We start from the raw sequence: 23,587 nt of genomic DNA on the forward strand, positions 1-23,587 counted from the left end.
TGCAATAATGCATATAGTAATAATTATTAATCTCCATAATAATGGCAGCATTTTTTTTCTGTGTAGAGAATATATATTTACACTCTTCTAAGAGCACCAGGCACATTAACTGGTTTGTGTTTGCATTGTACTCTACCCTGACTACATAGGATGCTATTTGAGGCAATTTTTTTTGGCACCATTCCACTGAAAATAACAAAGCAGCTTCTGCTTTAGACAGTGGATGTGTTTTGCCAGAACTCTGAAAAGGCTGTATTTTGCTAATAAATTATCCTTGTAGCATATTTTGGTCTGAGTTGGAGCATAGCTGAGCTGTAAAGCCTGCATGAAGGAGTAATTCTGGCCCCCGGTACATAAAAAAACCCATAAGTATCCCAGTGCAAATTCCAATGCAGAAAGCAAGTGGCACATGCCATTAGAAGTGTATATATATGGTTTAGAAACTGAGGAAAAATTCTAGGGAGGTCTTCAGTTCAAAGGCTTAGCAATTATAATGAAATACTATTCTGGTTAAGATAACAGTGTCACAACAATTTTTGCCTTGGGTTGGGCTGGGATCTAAGAAACCCTCTTGAAGAACAGCCTGTTTTCTGTAATTAAGTATGAATAAGTATCACTACGTTGGTTGATTAGCACTGGTTAGTTCAGCAGACTGATGAGCTGATACTGTAGGAAAAAGCCCAGGAAAAATGCAGCTATCATGCTGAATTTGATTTTGTGAGCTTTGTAGCTGTTTACTTCTTTTTCCTTTGCTGCAGTTGCTGCATAAAATTTAGAGAAAGTCAATATATTCTGAGCTCTTTTAGCCTTCGCAAGATCAGTATTGATTGCAAAAACATGAACAGAAATTTCTTTGTCCCTTAACAGCAATAAAGTGTCTGAAGCTGCTTTCCACAGGAAAGATCTCAGTCAGAAGCATCTTGCCTCTCCTGGATTTAGCAGCAAAAGAAGTTAACCAAGAACATCTCTGCTGGAGGTTGTTGTTGTCCAATTCAGGACAGAATTAGCAAGCTTTTACATCCCTTAAATACTGTAATCAGTCATTTACATCAGTACATCTTTTTTCCCTATGTGTCACTTAATTATTCTGATAGATACTTGTGCTTCTTCAATGACAAATGTTTCATAGCAATTATATTGTCTAAGGAAAAAAAAAAATAGTTTGCATAGAAGAATTTCCTAATTTCCTTCTTTTGCAAATGGGAAAAGTTCTGTGGGGAAAAGGTGTCGCTGCTCTCTCCATGGTTACTGCATTTGCCTTCTAAAGGAAACCTGATTTATAGTTAAATGTTTTGGAAGATGGGTAAGGGACCGAGGCAAGTGCTAGCAGTGCCAAGGAGAAGTGGGAAATTAGTGAGAGGGTAAGTTGAAGGAAATATCTCTCTGCTTTGTAACAAGGAAAACAAATTGGAAATGTTGGTGGGAGGAGATGAAAACTCCTACATCATCGCAAAGCAAGGGCTCTAGAGTAAAAAAAGAAAGATTATTATATGGTGAAATCTTGTGTTCTGATAGCTTCAGTAGTTTGATATCTGGAAATACAGGGCTATGTGCTGCTAGGCTGCACTTGCTTCTGGCCTTCCCATGCATTTTTTCCTTCTCAGGCTGGGCACCCCAGAAGGGTGATAACTCTGCCTGTCCAATGCATCTCAGTTTTAGCAGTGGGAGCAGAGAACAGTGGCATTGCTGTTTTGCTGTTCTGCTGACACATCTCCTCCTCCACCCCACAGGGTGTGAGGGCAGAGAGGCTGCTGCATGGGGGTGCCTAGGGGATGGCCGTGCCTATGGATCGCAGAAGTGGGTGGACAAAGATGTTTGTGTCCTGCTCTGCAGCTTTCCTACACTGTAGGCTGAAATCCTGCCTAAAACCTTCCCAGTCCCTTGCCCTTGGTGACAGTAACACCTTTCTGGGATGGTCACTGAGAGAAGAGGTGGCTGGGTCCATCTGCAGGAGACAAATGTGATGTTCAGCATGAGGGTTGATGGAGGATGCAGTCACCTCACGTGTTGCTGCTGCTTTCCTCTGCTTTATGCTGTGCTCATACCCCTGTGGGGGAAGCAGGACATTTCGTGTACACATATGTGGTACAGAGCTCAAAGCATTCAGCCTATCCTCCTGCCTCCACATCAGAAATGCACTCTTCTGCCTTGGGTCAGTCCCTCACTGGGGCTTTGAAAAGCAAGAGGTACTGACTGCCTCAGCCCCTGTCCTTCCTTGTTCATCAGTGGTCTCAGAAGCAGATACAGTTTCCCTATTTTGCCTTAGACAGAGACTTCTTGGTATAATCAAACATCTGACTTTGGCCCTGTTGTTTTGGTGTCATGACTTGAATTAATCTTTCTTCTTTCCACAGGAGTTAAAACTTTCAGTTCCCAGTTAGTGTGAAAACAAACTATGGTTTGAGACCAAAGGTCTGTCTGTCTCAGATGGTGTTTCTCATAATGATGAACAGCAGCTGCGTAGGGAAGAGAATAAGCACGGGGTAAACATTGAATCCTACCTGTCCAGAATTGCTCTCCAAGCCTTCAGCAGTTCATGATCCCTCAATGTTTTTTGTACTTAGTTGCTCTTGGATGTTTTGAATACCTAGATCCTGTGTTTTAACCCCTTATGTTCTCATGTCAGGCCCTTCTTCTTTTATTCAGAACTACCTTTTTAGCTTAAGAGTCTTAGGCGAGGAGTCTCACTGAATAACTTAGGACAAGCTGATCTGTAGCTGCTCATATCTGTTATGAAACCTCATTAGAAGTTGGTGTCCTTTCTAGTCCTCTGCCACTGAGACAGTTTATGTAAGAGATTATAGATGACAGGCTGTAGTCATTCACCTATGACACATGATGTGTTGACTACGTATTATTGCCACTTATTGTATATTGCTCTTCTCCTGCCAATGTTTTTCCTATAGTATCATTTAATAATACTTCAATTTGAGGCCAATGTTTTGAATGCCCAGTAGGGAGATGTTCCTGCAGGGAACAGTCCTTTTACCCACCTGGCTTTCTTACTAGTAGTGTAATATCTACTTGTTTGCTATGTAAGTGTCTAGAAAGTTGTTTAAACAATATTATGCTTCTTCTTCCCCATACTGGGTGAAGCTCAGAGATCAGGTTTTTGAAAATATTGCTTTGATTTTCAAATGTACTTTCTGAGTTCTCAAAAATAAAATGTAAAGCTAATTTGATGGATTTTTCTAAGAAGAAAAGCAGGTAGCAGCTGTTATTTTGATCACTGTGTAATTGCACCATACAGAATAGAAGAACTGAGCTTGAGCTCTCAGTGGATAGTCATGAAGACTTGGAATCCTTGTTGCAATTATGAAGATAGTAGCTCAAGGGCAAATTTGCAACTGAGACAGTAGTTCAGTGCCAGTTTGGATGGGGTCCTGAACAAGCTGATCTAATGAATGGCATCCCTAACCATGGCAGGGAGGTTGGAACTAGGTGATCTTTAAGATCCATTCCAACCCAAACTTTTCTATGATTCTGTGATATTAGGTCAATTCACAGGGGCATTCTCATTAACCTATATACCATTTCTCACGAAACTTCATTGGAAAGATACCAAACACAAATATAAAGTAATGCCCTCTTTAAAGAGAGCAAGATCTGCAACAAAAGGTAGCATCTTCTGATGGACAAACAGACTGTTCTCATCTATAGCTTAGACATACATAGACATCACAGCACCATCACTATGGAGTCCTCTTCATTCTCTTCAGGAGTAATTTTTCAGCTGAATTGCTATTCTGGAGAGGAAAAAAATAGTAATTTTTAACAAATGTCTGTTTTTTGCTCTGAATTAGCTTTAAAATACTACCCATCATCCAGACCATAGCATAAAATCCATTCAGAGGGAAGTAGGCAGCAGCACAAGCTGCAGCAGGAGAGCTCAGTTGTTGGCAGCACAGTGAGTCCTTTTGCAGAGGGAGCACTGCTGAGCTCCCAGGAAGCACCACCACCACCAACACCACTGAATTCCCTGACACTGCCTGGGGCTGGCACACACTGCAGGCTGAGCCTGGGTGGAATGTGGGATCAGTTAGATATGTGTCTGTTTGACTTCCCTACTGTAGCTGCTGGTTGCTGAAATGGATTCCTAAAAATGAAATTATTTCTTCAAGAAGTAAGGAAGAGTTGCTTAGGCTCTTGCCCCTTCCTGTAAAGTTTCTGTTCCTCAGCTCTGAGCCAGATTGAAACTGGGCAATTTCTGAATTCAAGATAGTGTTTGGATTTTCACTTACAAAATCTGTAAAAGTAAGCACTTTACTGCTTGATTTTGATCTACAATATAAGACAAATCTTCATTTATATCTTGATAGGATATCTTGGAGAGAAGACTCTATGTGCCTCCCAAATTGAAATTCTATTCAAATAGTTCAATTAACTTCTCTGACTGACTTCCAGCTGTTGCCAAGCATGAAGAATTAAACTGCCTATTCTAAAATGTGTCAGAAAGACCACAGTTTAGAGTCTCCATCAAAAACTGACAAAGCACTAAAGGAGCAGCCCTGCCACTGCTGGGCTTGACTGCTAATGAGAAGAGAGGACTGTGTTCAGTGTCACCTCTGAAAGCACCCAGAGCAAAATCAAGGAAAACCACAGGTTTGTAAGCACAGCCTGCAGCCAAAGTGTAACATATATGTACATCTTCTTGGTGTAACCCCTGTTCATTTGTTCTACAAAAGCCACTGTTACTGCACTAAAGTCTTTCATTTCCTCTGTCACTAGTGAATAGATGTTTACCCTTGAAGTTTGCAGGTTTTGCATGAAGGCATACCTGCTAAAATGTATTTCCATAGCCAAGTACTGCATGGAGAGGTGGGTTTGGAGAGGGTCTTATGGATCTTTTTCTAAAGCATGCATTTTCTCCACCCAAAAATATTCCATTAGGCAGGTACACTTCAGCAAGTTAAAATTACTTAAATCATCCTAAATGTCTGTAATTTCTACCTTACTTATTTTGTTATTGGCTCATCAAGGGAGAACACTGATATGTTAAATGTTTCCTTAGCCAAAAAAACCCCAAGTATAAAATCCATTCACTGCAGCCTGAATACCTGTGATTTATGGACTCTGATTCATCCTGACAGTTGATTAAAAATTCATGTCAGACTCTGCATTAATGTTGGCCAGAAAAAGAAATGTGTTAAGGAACAAGAGTGCCACAAATTGCAGTTCCCACTGTGGGTGTGTTTAATGAAAGGCAGTGGTAGCATTTAACTTGCCAGGGAAGCATCAGTACATGTTACTAGATCCTTTCTCTTTTTCTAATCCGTTGAGCAAAAGTGTACTTGGAGATAAAAATGCACCTCTAACACTGATGTCACATTATGTTATTTTCCTTCTTTAATTTGCATACATTTTATGTATGTTGCAGCTTATGTGAAACTGAGATAATACAAATATTTTCTTTAAAAAGGGAGAAAATATAAATAAATTACTTTCCTTTTCTTTTATTTTTTCCTAATATGTACATATTTGAGATTAAAAACATAGTTTAATAACATGATCAATAAATAGCATTCTCTATAATGTCTTGGAGAAATTATCATTAAATCAGTAAAAGATAAAAAAAAATTCTGAGTATTATTTGTCACTGCTCTGGTTATTTTGTCCAACAATGCTTCATTGCAAGTGGTAATATTTTCCAAGAAAATAACCAGGTACCTTGAAATTTTAATATATTAAGGGTCTGAATAAATAAAAGCAGCTGCTTTCCTCTTGGAATAAGTGTCTTCTACATTTCATTTCAGAACTGTTTATTTAGTATATATCCATGGCAATTTTCTTAGTGTCCTGTGTCCAGAAATATATTAAAGCTATATTAAACATAATAAACTATAATATAATTGAACATAATTAAACACAATGTTAAAGTTTTTAAAGACACACAAGATTCAAGATCATTAAATCGTTAAGATATTATCTGTATTTTCTACTGGAAATGGTTTTGCCTCTATCTCCATTTTTATAGGCTTTCAGGTGATATCCGTGCAGTGTCCTGGGTTGCACTGACAATGACGTTAAAGGTCAGTACTGGATAAGTCATTTGGACAGAGTGGTGGCTTTTGAGGGCAATTGAATAAATTCGGTAATTTTGGCTGTTAAATTTTTCATTGTGGGTTCTTTTTGGCTATGCATGAGATTGGTGCTTTGATTTTCCCATAGAATGAATTTAAAATTTTTATTTTTTTAAAGATGAGGAAAACAACAAAGGAAGCCATGTGGACAGCTAAGCCCTGCTCCAGACAATTTGTCTATTTGACTGCAGGAAAATTACTGGTATGGCACCAGTGCCCTTCTCAGCCACTTTGAGACTTGTCAAATTCTCCTTAGGCCTTTAGGGTAATGTTTGCATTAACCTTTTGTAATCAATAGGTATCAGAAGAGTTGCAAGGCTAGATTTATCTTGACTGCTGATGGTATATTCTTGGTAGAAAAAAATAACAGAAAATAGCTTAAAAACTAGCTTTATAGAAGAGTATCAACGGGAAGGTTAAGTTTCCAATCATGACTATCTAAAACTCCTGACTTGGCCAAACGTTTGATCCTCCCTATTCATTGACTGACCTGTTCATAATCAGGAAATTATTATGATGGAAAGCCTCATAAGAAGAAGAGGGTTGGTGTTTGCACTTCTACTCTGAGACTTGAGAGAGGAGGGTTCAGTTCTCAGCTTCATAGCAGATTTCTGGGAGTAGCAGCAGTCTGCCACAGCTATTTCAGTACCTCCAGCTGATCCAGGCACCCAGCAGAATTTTATAAAGTTTCCACCACAATTAGTGTTTTCTGCTGAATACCACCCCCCTGTGCATATCAAAAGTCCTGCCGAATACCTTGTGGCCTTCAGCATGCAAATCCATTTGAAAACCTGGTTTATACCTCCCAGGGTTTCTTAGTGAAGAAATGTCTGAGCTGGACTTTGAAGACAAGTATACAGGACTGCACTGGTGAAGCTCTCATTGGATACAGCTTGGAGGGAGAGGGATGCTGTTGAAAGTGCAAGTCACCCTCCCACACCTCTATTTGAGGGCAAGTGATCCCTTCTCATCTCCATGAGTGCCCCTATGAACACAGTGCTTTCTCTTCCTGCCACAGTCAAAATACAGATAGCCATGGGATTAACAACATGTCAGCTGATTTCCTGGGATTTCATGTGAAATTCTGAGGCCACACCCCAGCCTAGCTCTTTGAGTTCAGATACCCCCTATTTGTACCTTTCTAAATGCTAGCTTGTGATAATTTCATTTGCTGTTGTTCTTAGCACATTTTTACATTACAATATACCCTGTTGGTTCTTAACTACTCAGAACAATTGGCTATTGCAAACATAGTTTAGGTGTAAAAATTGTCTACATGGCTGTTTCATGAAGTGAAAGAACAGAATATTGCTAATATTCAACTGTAAAGCAGTGGTAGTTTATTTGTGAGGCCATAAAAGGCATTTAACAACCTGGTGAATCCCAGATAATTTCAGACCACATATATTTCATGTACACAGGGGACTTAAAATTGAGAAGAAAAGAAAATAGTTTCAGCAATCTGTGATGGAAGTAACATCAGTGCTGTACAGAAAGCAAAACTGGTGTGTTGTTGAGGATAGCTAGATCAGTGGAGGGCCCAGTGCCCAGGGTCATGCCAGTAGGCTTGGCAGGACTGCAGAAAGTCCCTGCTTCATCCCATTAGTGGGATTTTGCTGCCTCAGCTGTGCTGACGTGCATCCTTGTGGGGCCATGCTGCACGCTGTGTCAGGGCTGATCTGGGCTGCAGAGACAACTTTATGTGGAATTCAACAGTGATCCTGATTTTAAACTTGTATCACTCAGAGAGTCAAGCTCCCAGCAGAGTCACAAATTGCTTTATGGGCTTGGGTTGTGGGGACTCAAAGTGGGAACATGTTGAGGTGCTCTTAGGTTGCCAGCCCGTTGCAAGAGCAGTGATGCTTTGGCATGATCCAATTGTGAAACCATGTGGAAATCTGTGATTGAAAGCATTTCTGATCTGAATGCAGAATTTGGAGGGGCTTCTCTGACAGACTCATGACCCTGCAAAACAGACTGTGATAAATGTATAGGGAGTGTTGGATGCAGTGTACCTCCCTTTTTGCAGTGTTTACAGCAATACCATCAAGATAAGCCTCAGTAGTGCTAGAACCTGTGTTTATGTCAAGCCATGGAACACATTTTACATATCTCACCAAGATTAGTATGTGGAAACATACTGTGTAATTGGTTTCAGTTGAAACCTTCACCAGATCCATCTGACTTCCCTCTTGGCAAACAGAAGGAAAGAGCAGAAGAAAACACAGCTTTCTTGTTACTTTTTTTGCCAAAGCTGGACAAATCAGATGGCTGGGCAATCACCAACCATAGGAAGTTCAGCAAGTAAAGGGCCAGTTTTTGCACCTGGGATGGGGCAGCCCTGGGTGTACAGACAGTCTGGGGAATGAGAGGCTGGAGAGCAGCACTGTACAAAGGGCCCTGGAGGTCCTGGTCAATGGAAAGTTGGATCTGAGTCAGTGCCCTGGCAGCCAGGAGGGCAACTGTGTCCTGGGGGCATCAGGCACAGCATCACCAGCTGGGCAAGGGAGGGGATTGTCCTGCTCTGCTCTGCTCTGGGGCGGCCTCACCTCCAGTGCTGGGGGCAGTTTGGGGTGCCACACTATAAAAAAGACATGGAGCCATTAGAGAGTGCCCAAAGGAGGGCCACGAGCATGGTGAAGGGCCTCGAGGGGAAGTTGTATCAGGAGTGGCTGAGGTCACTTGGTCTGTTCAGCCTGGAGGAGACTGAGGGGAAACCTCACTGCAGTTATAATTTCAGCAGGAAGGGAAGCAGCAGGGCAGGCACTGATCCCTTCTCTCCAGTGAGCAGTTATGGGACCTGAAGAAATGGCATGAAGCTGTGTCAGGGGAGATTTAGGCTGGATATTAAAAGATTTTTCACCCAAAGGGTGGTTGGGCATTGGAGCACCCTCCCCAGGGAAGTGGTCACAGAACCAAGCCTGACAGAGTTCAAGAAGCATTTGGACCAAGTTCTCAGGTACATGGTAGAATTCTTGTGATGTCCTGTGCAGGGCCAGGAGTTGGACTTCAGTGATCTTTGTGAGTCCCTTCCAACTCAAGATACTCTGTGATTCTATGATTGCCTTTTGGTGATCACTTGTTTTACTTAAGCTTCCTTTTCTCTCTCTGCCTGATAGGCTTAGAAGATGTTGTAGCAATAATGATTCCTGAACCCAAAGGAAAAGAGATAGTGAGCCTCCTGGAGAGGAACATTACTGTGATGATGTACATAACCATCGGGACACGCAACCTGCAGAAGTACGTCAGCAGGACCTCAGTGGTGTTCGTCTCCATCTCCTTCATTGTGTTGATGATCATCTCCTTGGCATGGCTGGTCTTCTACTACATCCAGAGATTCCGCTACGCAAATGCCAGAGACAGAAATCAGGTGAGCAGGGCTGGAATAACTGTTTGTGTTTCTGAAAATAACCACAGGACTTATTGCAGAAGTAGAAGTTAAAGAAATTGTCAATGCATAGTAAAAACAGAAAACCAAAAGAAAACCCAAGAAAGTGAAAAGAATAGGAATATAAAAATTACTCTGGCTGGGAAAATCCAAGACTTATGTCAATATAGATGGGGTTCAAGAAAAAAAAAAAATTAATAGTGTATGTATATTATGGGTTTTTTTCCTTATGCAAAACACAAAAAAATAGAAAGGTGATGTTTATTTGTGAGAATATTGTTGTGGTACATATAGCCAAAAGTCATAGCAATGTATATAACTAAGGACTCTTGAGCTCAAAATGCTGACTAAAACATTGTGAGGTATGTGTGTGTGAAGCAACTTTCATGATAAGTGGAGAAAGGGAAAAGAAACCTATTCTCACTCTAATGCTTCTTTAGAAGTGTCTTGGGCTAGAAAGACAAACTCGTCCCTCTTCATTTGACAATGATCACTGAACAGGACTGTAGTGATAGCCACTAATGTTATTAAACCATTGTTATTGGTTTTGGCATCTTGTCCAAAGCCCTTGAAAAAGATAAAAAGCCTATAGAGCTGAGGAGAAGTCAGTAGCAGTGGTTTTATAAAGCACTGCCCATCTTTATGGTAGTTCAGCAGTGAATAATAATAGCAACAATAATAATATATTTAATACTTTCTTGGCCAAAGGCATCTATCTCAGCAGAACTGGGAAGCTTAGGCTTGTACATTTAATTCTAATGGTACAGTAGAAAATGTTATCAATGTATGAAATTTGAAGAGATAATCATTTTACTGCACTGTAAAAAATGCACTGTAATTCAGAGAGGTTTCTGAACCCTCAATAAATTGCTGTCAGGGCGAAGAGGGTTGCCTTACTTATTCTGCAGAAAAGGTAAAACTCAGAGTATGAATAATCATCTTGTAGTGAAAAGCCCTGCTACACACACTGTAACAAATACTTGATATGTAGGAATCCCTCGCCTTCCCCCATTGAAATTCAGGCATCCTCTGAGACAGAGAGCAGCTACTCTGTATTTACAGACAGAAGGAATGTATTTTCCATTTAAATATACAGTCTGAAATTTTGGATAGCAAGAATGAAACTATCCCAGCTGGAATTTGAACATCATTGGCAGCAGATTCACTGTGAATCTCCAACGGCTGTGATAATTTTTAGATGCTTTGTCTGCAAAAGCACAAGCATGCCTAATTTGTGTGTGTGAGTAAGTGTACTTTCAGTCAAGTAATTATACAGGCAGCTTAGCAGTGTAAATAGACATACATAAACATGAAACTCAGCAAAATAAGAAGCTCATTCAGGTAATATGTTATAATTTGAAACTAATGTGTTTATATGTTCAAACATATTTCCTTTTCAGTATTTTCTTTCCAAAGTTTGAGACCACATGTACACAAGCAGTTGTCCTATGGAGGGGTTTTAATAACTTGGTTATTATACTAGTTCTGTTCTTTAGAAGAATTAGAAAGGGTGCTTCCTAAGTAATTGCATATTAATAAATATTACTATTATTATTTTGGAGGGAAAAACTTGGCAATAATAAGGGGCATCCTAAAAAGTCTTCATAAAATTTTCTTCATACAGTTTTATCTGACATCTAATCTCTTTATTTGCTCTTTTCATATGAAAATGGTAGCAATATACAAGCTAAACCCTATTATTTGTGTTAATGGGTTTCTGTGGCTTTTTAGTTTTGTTTCTTTTAGTCCTGGCTACGGAATATAACAATGTAAGTAGTTCAGAAGAGCACAGCTTGCTCTTGCCCTTTCCATCCATGAGTGTTCCTTTTTGTTTTCCATCAAGTTTTGGTTGTTTTTTTTTTCTATGACACATTTTCTTGTAGCTCAAAGATGGAATCACAAATTTCTGATTAAAACCATACTGTCCTTTTGTCAAGCTTTATAAACGCTTTTGTCTAGTTCTTCTCTATGTGGTAACTTTCCAGATCCACTTCCCTTCTTTCATTAGGTGTAAGTTTCTGAGCAAGCAGTAAATCCAAAATGAACTGTTTTAGTTATCCATCAAGAAAGCAATGAGTCCAGCCATGAGAGAGGCAGCTAGAAAGACTGAAAAAAATATCCTGGAATAATTTCCTGTGACTCCACACTGAGATGAAACCTGGACATAATCCATCTACATCTTCAGCCACCACTCTTCCTTATCATGTGTGCAAAATCTAAGTTGACGTAACAGAAGGAAGACACAGCTTACTCCAATTAGGTGCCTGATATTGATGAGTGGAGAATCAGGATTTCAAAGATTCTTGCTGAATGCCAGAGCCTATTCATCCCAACTTGGCTGGGAATCAATGCAGTAGTGCACAGAATTGTCTTCCACTATGGGCTTGTGCACCTACAGCCAGGGTGTCGCTACAAACACGATGAGATATCAATTTTTATTTTAATACCTATAATTTTTAAGAGTACCTCTAGCACACACAGCTGTACATTACATACGGAAGTAGAAGACAGGTGATATTCACATGATTGAACCTTTTTTTCCCACCTAACAAGACATCCAGGAAGTTGGTCATTGCCTTGATGATAAATCCTTTTGACATGAAGAGAATAAATTTGTGTAAGAAAATCTGTTTCCTCAGCAGCTGGTTCCTGGAGGGCTCCAGAAGATGAGGGAGTTGAGAGATTTCATAAAAGGCTGTGGAAATTGTTTAAATCAAGAAACATCACATTGCAGAGCTAATTAGAAGCAGTTTAGAATTACATGACAAGTTCCAGAGATAATTCAGCAAAATATGACCTGATGTTACAGCCCTCTAACAGCCAGGGCACAGACTTAAAAACAGCTACAACAACAACAAACCAACCCTGCCAGTCTGTCAGATTTCATATTTCACCAGCAATAGCAGAGTTTCCTTTTTATTGTTTGTGAGATGGGAAAATGAAGAAGGGATGATGTTTCAGTGTCAGATTTATTTACCACATTTTTTCCATGTGCCTTCTTTCCATGTGGCTTCTTGTACAGAGGAAGTTTCCTACACAGTCATTTTGAAACTGGTTGGACTCCTTCAGTTTTGCAGGATAGTGGAAGCCAAAGCAGGTCCATTGCACTGGACTTGAAGAGAATCTTTCATGTCCTAGGTGAATCTTTAGTATGTGATTGTCAGCATATAGAGCATTTATCTGAGAAGGAAGACTGGTGGCTGTGGCTTGGAATGAAAGTTTTGGGCCACTGAATAAGGGTGTCAATCTTTAAAGCAGTTTGGGAAGATGCTTCCCATGATGGAGTCTGCAACCTCTGTCTGTGGATAGATGTGTCTGATACCTCGTGCTGATGATGCATCTCGTTCTGCACAAGGCACAAGGTGATCTCCTGCAGAGATGAGGGTTTAGTAAGACCATTAAGGGAGAAACACTTATTCTGACTTCTCTTCCACAGCATTTACGGTCATTTACTTTCTCAGGAACACATAAGTGGTGCTTTCCATGCGACTGTCCTTCCTATTTAATGAGCACTGCCATCTCCTCAAGACCACTGCATCTGACATGCTTAACTCCTTCAAGTCCAGTACTGAATGTTGCAGCATTGCTAATGAGATTATGAGATTTATGACTGTAAATCTCTAAGCCTCAATTTAAACCCTTAAACTGCTGTAATGCCTCTTATCTTTTAGGAAAAATAATTGGTTATTGATAGCATGCCTTGCATTCAAATGGGAGAATCCTTTGAAAGTATGACTTTAGTCCAAGAAATTCCTGTTCTCTCACAAACTAAATTACTCTCATTTACATGTAAGTTATGAACTTATCTATTTACAATAGATAAGAGAAAGCAAATATTAAAGCAAGCAGATCAAAGATGTACATGAGTTTTTGATCTTGTCCCTTCCCCTTCAAGAATGTGCAAAAAAGAACTGAGATATTTCATTTATTAAAGTAATAATAATGATAAAAAGGGATCACAAGCACTTTCTGAAGCATGACATAATGGCTCTTGTCTTGCTGTATGTTATCAGTCTATCTTTGATTTACATTAAAGAACCAAATAGCTGACAAGAAATGTTTCCAACTCTTATTTATTCTTTTAAGGGAGACTCTGAGAAAAATGGACCACAGAAAGAGACATTGTCTAACTACAAGATACTCCTTCACATACAATAATTAAGTTGCTGGAAAGCTCATATATAAATCTCCTGATAGTCCAGATTGTTTTCTCCTCTTTAGCCAGATCTGAAATGGCACTCTGCTTTAAATATTATATTACATGTGTTTTGTCAGCCTTTCCAATCCAACAAGCTTACTCTCTAAATTTAATCCAGTGATTTTAATTTAATCTGAAGACCAAAGGGGCAATTTACTGGTCATATCTGTGTGGTGATTAGGTCTCAAATTATAACTATAACTATAACTATAAATATAAATATAAATATAAATATAAATATAAATATAAATGCATAGTATAGTATAGTGTAGTATTTATATAGTATATAAATATAAATATAAATATAAATATAAATATAAATATAAATATATAGTATAAATATAAACCTTGAACTTCCTTCTTTTTTTGGCCTCATGCTCTCACTCCCTCCAGCTGGAATCCTTCCTGCTGACAGGCCCCTCTGAATTCTGGCACAGGAGTTTCCCAGCTCAGAGAGTTGAATGTCTTCTGAATCACCAAAAGCCCTAAGTCTGTCTCTTCTCTGCAACACATGGCTGGAAATGTCGTTGGGGAGAGGAGGAGAAGGGAAGAGTCCAAGTCATTTATTGGTGGCAAATTGGAGCACACTGTATCATGAACTGTTATAAAGAAGGCATTGGAGTGGGCATTGCTGCATGAAACCATGTGAGAGAGGCATAGGAAAAATGAGGAGTGTCCAAAGCAGGGTCACCAGTATGTTGGATGCAGAAGCACATGGAGGGGTGAAGGGAGCATCCTAAGCTGGGCGGGGAGCCGAGCAGGAGGAAGGGCTCTGCTTCCAGCTGCAAAAAGGGTGGTCAGAGAGGAGTCAGAATCAGCCTCTTCCTGGAAGTGCACAGGGTAATGATCACAAATTACCAGAAAGGGAAATTCCATTAGTATGTTTAGAGAAGAAAAAAGGCTGAGATTTGTTAAGCACTGGAACAAATTATCCACAGAGGTTGTGAAATCTCCTTTCTTGGAGATAGTCAAAACTTGACTAACACAGCTCTGACTTTGAAGTTGACCCAGCCTTGAGCGGGGGCGGGAATACATGACCTCCCAAAGACTTTTCCAGGCTGTGAGTCTGTCTCCAGACTGCCTTGGATTGGCACAAGTGAGCAGCCAAGTCCTTGGAGCAGTGATACAGGAAGAAGCTCTGTAACATGGGGTGCTGACCAGTGGCTGTGTGATTGGCCCTGCGATGTTCCCAGCCTCCTGCAAGGAGCAGATATGTCCATCTTCAGTGTCTGAGGACAGGGTGTTTTGTGTCAGGCTGTTATTACATACTTTATTCCTGGTGGCTGTGACCCTGCCAGCGCAGTAACAGGGTTTTGGAAATATGGGAGAACAGTCAGAAACATCACGTGGTAATCACTTTATGGTCCACTGGAGGGAATGATAGAAAGGCAAAGAATGAGCAAATGGTTATGTATGGGCAGGATGTTACTGCAGGACTATACAGTGCTTTACCTGTAAGAAACTGCAGATGCTTCCACCTCATCTTTATAATGTAGGCAACTGTGTGTTGCAGGAAAAAAGACAGGAGAGATTATTCAGAATTATTGTTTATAAAAAATTAACAGGTCACTTTCAGAAGTTGTATCCTGCTGAAGATCATGAACTAGCTATGGAACAATGAAAGAAAAAGTTCAGCATTCACTGCACTAACTGCCCAGTATTTTTTTTTTAACAAGTGTCATTAAAAAAAGAGAGGGAAGAAGTAGGATAACCAAATAATGGACTTGTTGCCTACACTGGTAGGCACTGCTGCAGTGTAGCACACCTACTGTGCCCTTTTTATGAATTATTATGTTTATATTTATACATTATCCTGTTACATGTATTTAAAATTATTAAGTAGCCTAGGGAGAAAAGGGTTTTGATTTCTGCATGAAGAGATGATCTTTGCTTAAGAGCAAATTTTTTATTGCAGCGCCGGCTTGGAGATGCTGCGAAGAAAGCAATCAGCAAGCTGCAAGTCAGGACCATCAGGAAAGGTGACAAGGTAATTTTTCAAAATGCTCGTTACTAAATTAAAGTCTGTGTTGAGGATTCCTTCAGACCTCTGGGACAATGAGGCAGAACAGAAATGCCATTTACTTATTTAGCTACTGTGTCCTTCAGGTGGGGGAGAGGGTGATTCAGTTCAGGATGCAGAAAATTCTGGAAGTTTAAACATAGTAACTAAATCTACATGCTTCCCAGTGCAAGTTTCCAGATGGAAACATGTCATAAAATCTGACTTGCTGGTTTTGAAATGCATTACTGGATTTGTAATCTGCTTCAGTGACTGTTTTACTTTGTCACATAGGCTCTTGTATGAAGAGATTAGCTAACAAAATAAAAAATGAATATTATGAATATTCTCTTTCCTATAGGAGACTGAGCCAGACTTTGATAACTGTGCTGTTTGTATCGAAGGCTACAAGCCCAATGATGTTGTCAGGATATTGCCTTGCAGGTAAATTGAATGTGCTTTTAGCTCTAATAATCTCTACTTCAAGACAGTCTCTGCCCTCATTTTCAAACTGATGAGATTACCTGAGAAACTGGGGAGGGAAGGGTGAGTTTATTATTTTGGCCTATTCCAAATCTGTTGGTAAAGATATCTGAAATGCCTCTTTATTCAACATGAAATGAAACCAGTGATGGTGGTGAGACCTTGAGGGTTTAGTATGGTAGTCAGAAATTTTTTCCGACCTGAGCCTATAACAAAGTCTTCAGTAGGATTTTTTAAACTAAAATTTTGATTAATCTGCTTTCATCACTGTTTTTTTGGGTTTTTTTTAAATTAGAATAAATGCCTTAGGAGAATTTGCCTCTGACTTGAAGGTGAATCCTGGCCACAGCAGCCAGGGATAGAGCAGGCTTCTGCTCCCCATTGAGCTACTTCTTTTGTTATCCTGGGCCTGAGAAAAATATGACTTTTGTCAGAAAAAATCCCCAGCCATAGAAAGAGATGTAGCAAGTAAAATACACCTCATGTGAAATGCCCTGTGCAGCACATCAACCCACAGTGATGTGACACAGGAGTGCAGCCTCTAGCCACTCCTAACAGCTGTATTCATCTTTGTGCTATTGTATTGTAATTTGTGAAGTGTTACCTAATGGAGGGCTTCTCTAAGGAAATCAAATTCTTAGGACATTTCCTAGGATCAGTTGCCCCTAGGAGAACAACAGCAAGGGTTTGATTTCCATAGACATACAGATATGAAGTGCTGCACATATAGAGCAAAGATTATATTTTTTTCAATAGAACTTCTTGTTTCTCCTGAGTCATGTTCACTGGCTTGAGAAACAGAAATACTTTTTTATTTTTCTGCTATGTTTTACCCTAATAGATATTTGAATATTACAAGCTGTCCATTTCTGTTAGTTCATGTGATTCATTGAATCTGTTTACTGCCATCACTAAATGGCTAACACAAAGCAACAGATTAATCACAAATTTGACCTACTGTAAATCCCCCACAATGACAAATTCCATGTGAACTCTTTTTTTTTTTTTCCTATAAGCAGACAGAAACACATCACTTCATGAAGCAGATATATGGAAAAATGAGAAATTACCAGAAAATGTGGACCTTGGTATGGCATCAATCCTGATTGCACAGAAGCAGAATAAAGCTTGGAAATTTTGCATGATTGAGATAGGCAGTGTTTTGAGGTATATCTACAACAGCTTAAATATATGTCTAAGCTTTAGCTTTCACTTGTGTCCCACCTCGTAATTCAATGAGCCTTTGTTACCCACAGCATTGTGTCAAGCAGAGTGAAAAGGAAACACAGAGTTAACAGGTGGTGTTTAGTTCTTGGCTGACTTAAAAGGTCACCCAGAAAATGACTCATGCTAAAAGGGTAGCAGTAGAAGAGCTGTCTTGTAAAATACCCACAGTTTGAACCTTAGCAGTCTGGAATTATAAAATCTCAAAGATCTTTATCAAGCAGCTATTTCACCAACCCTGGCTTTCCTGCTACACAAACTGCAAGGGCAGTGTTTTCCATACTTGCACGGGTTTGAACTTCTGAAACATGAAATGGTACTCATGATTCTTTCTGCTGTTTTCAAACTCATCTCCTCATCCAAAACAAAAAGGAAAGTGGATTAATTTCTGTTTCTGTGAAGCAAGTAGGAGTGTGTTATATCTTGATAAAGACCCACAGACTGTAGTTTACCTGTGCCAGCATCCTCAGTTAAGCCATGTGCATTTTCCAACATGGGAACCTCATTAAGCCTCCAGTATAGCAGTGGATGAGCTCTGAAGTCAAAAAGTCATGCTTACTGGGACTTGGGCTGTTTTCCCAAATGTCCTTTCTTTTCTGCTGGCACTGGATGCTGTTTTTATGTACCTCACTCTGGAAAGCTCAGAGGAGAATTCCAAGTGCACTTGTGCTTCTTCCTCTCTGTCTTCATCAGGCAGCTCCCACAACTGACTGTAGTAATAAACTTCACTCTACAAAGTGCATTAAATAAATAAGGAATTACACTTGGTAAAAGTAAAAAGTGTTGACTTGCAGCCGGTTTTAAGTTTAACAGTAGCAAACATCTCTGAAGTTGTCTTTAAGGGCACTGACAAAAAATCAAATGTAACCAAGTTTATTCTTCCTGCAGTGACATCTCTTGCCACAGCCCTACTTCATTCTGCTTGTCTTCCATCTCCAGTTTCAAAACAACATTGCCTTTTCTGCTCTAGCTTTGGAGAAGGTACTGGTCCTGCTGTTCCCAGTGTGTGCCTTTTACTAAACTTCTAAACTTTACTAAACTTCTACAGAGAGGCAAGACATTTCTTTCAGCCTTACCTCTGCTAAGTGCCTCATAGTTTTTTTTTTTTTTTCTGTTTCATTTCTTTCACCAATAAACACATTCTCTGAGTTCATTCCAGCTTGTTCTTTTCTCCTGAACCTTCACGCCAGTGAAACAGAGAATTTTCATTCCTGCTTTCTTTTTATTAGCTTGCTGTGAAAATTATTTTGTCACACACATTCTTCCCTTTGATTCCTTCCTCTCACCCTTATCATCTTCTTTTGTCCTCCTCAGAAGTAAATAACACTGCATATGTGCCTCCCAAAATATCAAACCTTCTTGTTGAATACTACAGTGCTACTCAGTCTCTCACAAAAATTCTAAATCCTTTACTTCAGACCTAATCCAGGCAACTGGTGCTCTTATTTAGGGTTATTAGGGATGTAGCTCTCTTTCTGCATAGATGAGACTAGGAGTGAAAGGTGGAAGGAGAATAGTTTCCCTTAATCTGGAAAAAAAGCCTCTCAAAATTATTGGCAAGCTGAACACTTTAGAATAGTTGTACTGAAATCATCATCATCATTATTATTACTATTGCTATTATTACTATTATTGTTATTATTATTTTGGGCTGAGTGCAACATGATTTTTTTTCTTGTATTATTAAAATTGCATCTCCAAAAAAACATAAATACATTTCAAACTAAAGCAACATCTAGTTAAAAAATGTGAAGTGCTGTTTAGATAATAGTAAATTGAATGCTCTGGGACTTTGAGTTTCTTTTCCTTGGTGCTCTGTGAGCTTTGCACAGGCGTGTGCAGTCACAGGAGAGTGCAGGAGGGATCCCAGGAGGCCACCACCTCTGGAAAAGCACAGAGGCACTGGCACGCATGTGTCATTCTTGGCAGCTTTTTCCAACACACTCTGCAGTCTCCCAGGATGAAGATTGCAAACCCCTTGACAATTTATTGCAATGCTTCGTTACCCTGACTGTGGCACAGCCTTTCTTATTGTGTAACCTGGATCTCACTTGCTGCAGTTTAAACAACATCATTGTGCTTCGTATCCCTGGGAGAGGTAGAGAACAGTTGTTTCCTTTCCCTTATGAAAATCTTTTTGTATGAGGTTGTGACAACATCTCGCCTTCCTCTCTGTCAACGAATCAATTGCAGTTCTTTTGAGAAACTTTTCAACCTGTCCAAATCAACATCATTTTGCAATGACTGTGGTTGCACACAATAGGGGGAAAAAAAAACCTGTATTTTTTTCTAGCTTTGACTTTGATTGCCAAAGCCATATCCTGAGCCTGAGCTTGAAACTTGGTCTTACTGTCTTCCTGTATGGGTCATTACTTCTGAAATCACCCATGATGGCTCTATCCTCTCCTTCCATTTAAAATTTGCATCAGTCGGAACTGCAAAGGGAGGGATTTTTGTTGCAGTTGATATTTTTACATCTTTGTCTTACCATGTGACAGTGAAATACTGCAGTTGCTCTCATTTTACTTTATGCTGACCCTTCTTTTGCTTGAATTTGGAACATTAAACAATTGCCAGTATGTTGAATGCCATAAGCATGTACATAGTGCTATACCTAATAAACATTCAAATCCAAATCTGCAAAGCCTGCCACCTTGCTTTTCTGCACAAATGTTTACATGTTCAAAACAGATAAGAGCTCTAATTGTATAATGCAGTACAAAAGACAACTCTTTATCTGATTTTCAGTAGCATTCCATTATTCTGTGGATTTCTGTCAAATAATCAAGTTCCCTCTGATTATTAAATTACATATTAAATCTGAAATTAATGGAGTCATAATACACTGTGCTAAATTAGTATTGAGATGTGCAAAGTGACAAGACCTGTCATGTTTTTAAATTACTTGTCATTGTAAGGATTTATTTTAGAATATTGTTTTTGAAGCCAACTTTAGGAACATTGAACTTTAGATTAAAGTCTTTAAGGCATGCAAGTCAAGCTTTTGATGATGAGCAAACATGAAACTCTCTGATATGAACACCAGTTTGACTGAGGCTGTCCAAGCTGGAAAGGCTTTGAAAAAGCTTGAAAATGAAAGGGGATTTGGTGGAAACTATGTAATTTTTATTGAAAACAGATTTTGGAAATCTGTTTTGTATTCTGAGAGATTAATAAATATCTCAGGTTTTGTAAATGGACCTGATTATTTTGGCGCAAATGTGCTTCAGATGTTTGCCAATATGCATATTTATGAATTTGATAATATAATTAATTTCTTAATAAAGAAAACCAATCACTAACAAGAATTTCAGTATTATTTCATGTAGCTGAAAGGTAAGACATCATGACTTAACATTGAATTAACGAACTCAAGAAAATCTTTTGGTTAGACTTCCAAATGTAAAATTACACATGCCTAAGAATGTTTATCTTTATGCTTTCACCTATTCAGAATGCTTGTCTGATGATGTGCTAAACATGACCCTCCTAAGATAGAAGGAAGGAAATGTTAAGCAGGACAGAGACCAAAATCTGGTTCATTTGTTGCTATCCGTTAGGTCAGGTCGTGTTTGGAAGTACTGCTGTGAACTTCAGTAAGGTTATAAAGTAGTAGCTTAAACTTCAAATATCACAATGCTTCATTTGATTAATCCTGTTGACATACAGGATCAAATGAGATTTGATACCCCAGCCAACTGATATAATTAGACTAGATCGAACTTCCAAGAATATGTTTGCCCTTTCTTATAGTTGTATAAAGTGATACAAAGCACAGGAAGGCAATAATTTGCCGTGTGGTGATACCATGCATCTGCTGACCCATTCAGCTCAATAAGTAGCAGTTAAATATTTAGAGTGACTTTGGTACATTAGGTGACTCTGGCTTTCTCAGAGATTGCATTTCCTTGTAGAGACTGGTATGTGCCGTGCTCCAGGCTGAGCCTTAGGATCTTACAGATATTTAGGTATTTCAAGTCTAACAATAGACCCAGCACTGCCAAGCCCACCACTAATGCGTGTCCTCAAGTGCCACATCCACATGTCATAAAATACCTCCAGATACCACTTCCGTGGGCAGCCTGTCTCAATGCCTGACCACCCTTTGGGTGAAGAAATGTTTCCTAATATTCCCAGTAACAGAATATGCTCGAGAGAGAGAATACAGTCTGCCATACACACATTAAAGATCTCTACAGTCATTATCAGTTTGTTAAAGGCAAAGCTAAACAAAAAATGTTCAGTTGCTCCACCTGATTAATGTCTAGGAAAAGCAGTGCCCAGCAGCTACAGGGCTCAGGTAGTTGCTTGGTGGTCACTTCATCCTCAGAACAGGATTAACAACAATTCCTTCAGGGAATTGTGTAGGAGCTCTCTCTGATGAGCAGCTTCTAAAGAGTGGAGAAGTCAGAGAGAATATTTGTAAAAGCATTGTACTGTTTTTTCTGTTTAAATGAAAAGTATCTTTTTTTTTTCTAATTCAATTTATTTCTTTATTACTCTATCCTGAAAAATACTAGACCCTCAATGTCTTCACATTTAAATGATGTGTAATCAGGTTTGTCTGTAGAACTATTAAGAAAAACTAACATGATTTTTACCTTTTCCAGCAAGCAGCTTTTGTTTACTGGCAGCCTTTAACATTTAAAGAATATCAGGTTTGCTAATGCATTTTGTATATTTTCACTAACTCTCTAAATAACTACATCTTCTATTCCAAACACATTGAAATGTGCACATGTGCACATTGAGTTGCTGCAGGAATCATTTTAGTCCTGTGTGTAGAACCTAGTTCTGCAGTCCTTGAAGAGGTCACAAACTGCACCAGTTGAAATACTCTCACTTAAAAGAATTCGGAATCATCTGGCACTAAGTGGTAAATTGTGCTGTGCTGCATTTGAATTAAGATATCCTGGTTTTCATTGCAGGCATCTTTTCCACAAGTCCTGTGTAGACCCCTGGCTGCTAGACCATCGTACCTGCCCGATGTGTAAAATGAATATTCTAAAAGCTCTAGGGATTCCGGTAAGCACTTTGCAGAGCAGCCCATCAGGGCAGAAGGGAAACACCAGCCACCTGACTATAGCCCTAACCTTTGTCTGTCTGTTCCCATCTTACTCTTTTTGCCATATTATTGAATATTATAATATAATATAATTATAATAATTTTAATTATATATTATCATATAATTGATCATTATAATATATAATTATATAATATATATCATTATAATGTAATTGTATATAATATAAATACAATAGATATAATATATAATATATATAATTGGTTATTATTAACCTCTGATAATAAGTATAACCTCAATTAATTATTATCTACCTCTGTCCTGCACCCCACTCGTATTAGCAAGGAGGAATGTCTGTATGGGCGTTGGTTGAGTGTCGGGATTTGCGTGTCTGTGGCTGCCTGCTTGGTGAAGCAGAAGGTTGTTCACTGGTGTTTTGGTGGATTTATAGAATTTTTCACATGGCTTTCAGGACTGGATTTATTTTTTAAATCATGTCGTTGGTTCAAATCTGAAAGCAGGAAGTCTGCAAATAAAATTTTCTTTGCTACACTCACCAAGGACAATTGCTCATTCTGGGGAAGAAAGTCCTTTTTCTGTCAGATTTCTCTTAAAGTCTATCTGAAGCAAGGTCTGTACTCCTAATTCCAGTTAAGGGCCATTTCTCCTTTATTAAGCATGTGATGGAGCACATCGCATACCAAAAATTATTAAGCTTTTTGTTATTTGGAGCATTCAAATGTGGTTAGAAACTGCCAGAGTAATTGATCTTTTTAAATCGCCTGTTTGCATTCAGATAGTGTATGTCCTGTCTGCCATACACCGTCTGCCAGCTGGAGCTATCACAGAGCTCAGGGCTTCACTAGGAGGGAGTGAGTCACTCTCCTCCACTGTGCAAGGCTTGTGATGTTCAATACCAAAACACCTCCAGCTGATGCCTTGCCAGGTGCTGTAAACATCCCCCCGATGCACAGTCAGTGATGCACCAGTTCACATTTGAAAGAGCTTTATAAAGTAAAATAGCTCACGTGGACATATCGAGGAGCGGATATAGCCATTCTCAGAGAAATCAGTTTCACGGAGACAAGGACGCAGGTTGCAGGCTGATATGTTAATAAACCTAATATAATCCAAACTGAAAACATGCAAAGGGGAAAATGAAGGAGGGCATTGTAGCTAGGGTAATGCATC

General features: G+C 39.2%; 1 protein-coding gene across 1 annotated transcript in view; it reads left to right on the forward strand.

Moving 5' to 3' along the window:
- RNF150 (ring finger protein 150) overlaps positions 1-23,587 on the forward strand; it is a 119,463-nt gene that overhangs the window by 58,926 nt on the left and 36,950 nt on the right. The window contains exons 2-5 of the mRNA XM_031504682.3: positions 9,200-9,450; positions 15,582-15,653; positions 16,027-16,109; positions 22,301-22,397. Coding sequence (XP_031360542.1) covers positions 9,200-9,450; positions 15,582-15,653; positions 16,027-16,109; positions 22,301-22,397 — 503 coding nt within the window. The remainder of the gene's footprint in view (positions 1-9,199; positions 9,451-15,581; positions 15,654-16,026; positions 16,110-22,300; positions 22,398-23,587) is intronic.

The sequence above is a fragment of the Lonchura striata genome, chromosome 4 (genome assembly GCF_050655825.1).
Source record: "Lonchura striata isolate lonStrDom1 chromosome 4, ASM5065582v1, whole genome shotgun sequence".
NCBI lineage: Eukaryota > Metazoa > Chordata > Aves > Passeriformes > Estrildidae > Lonchura > Lonchura striata.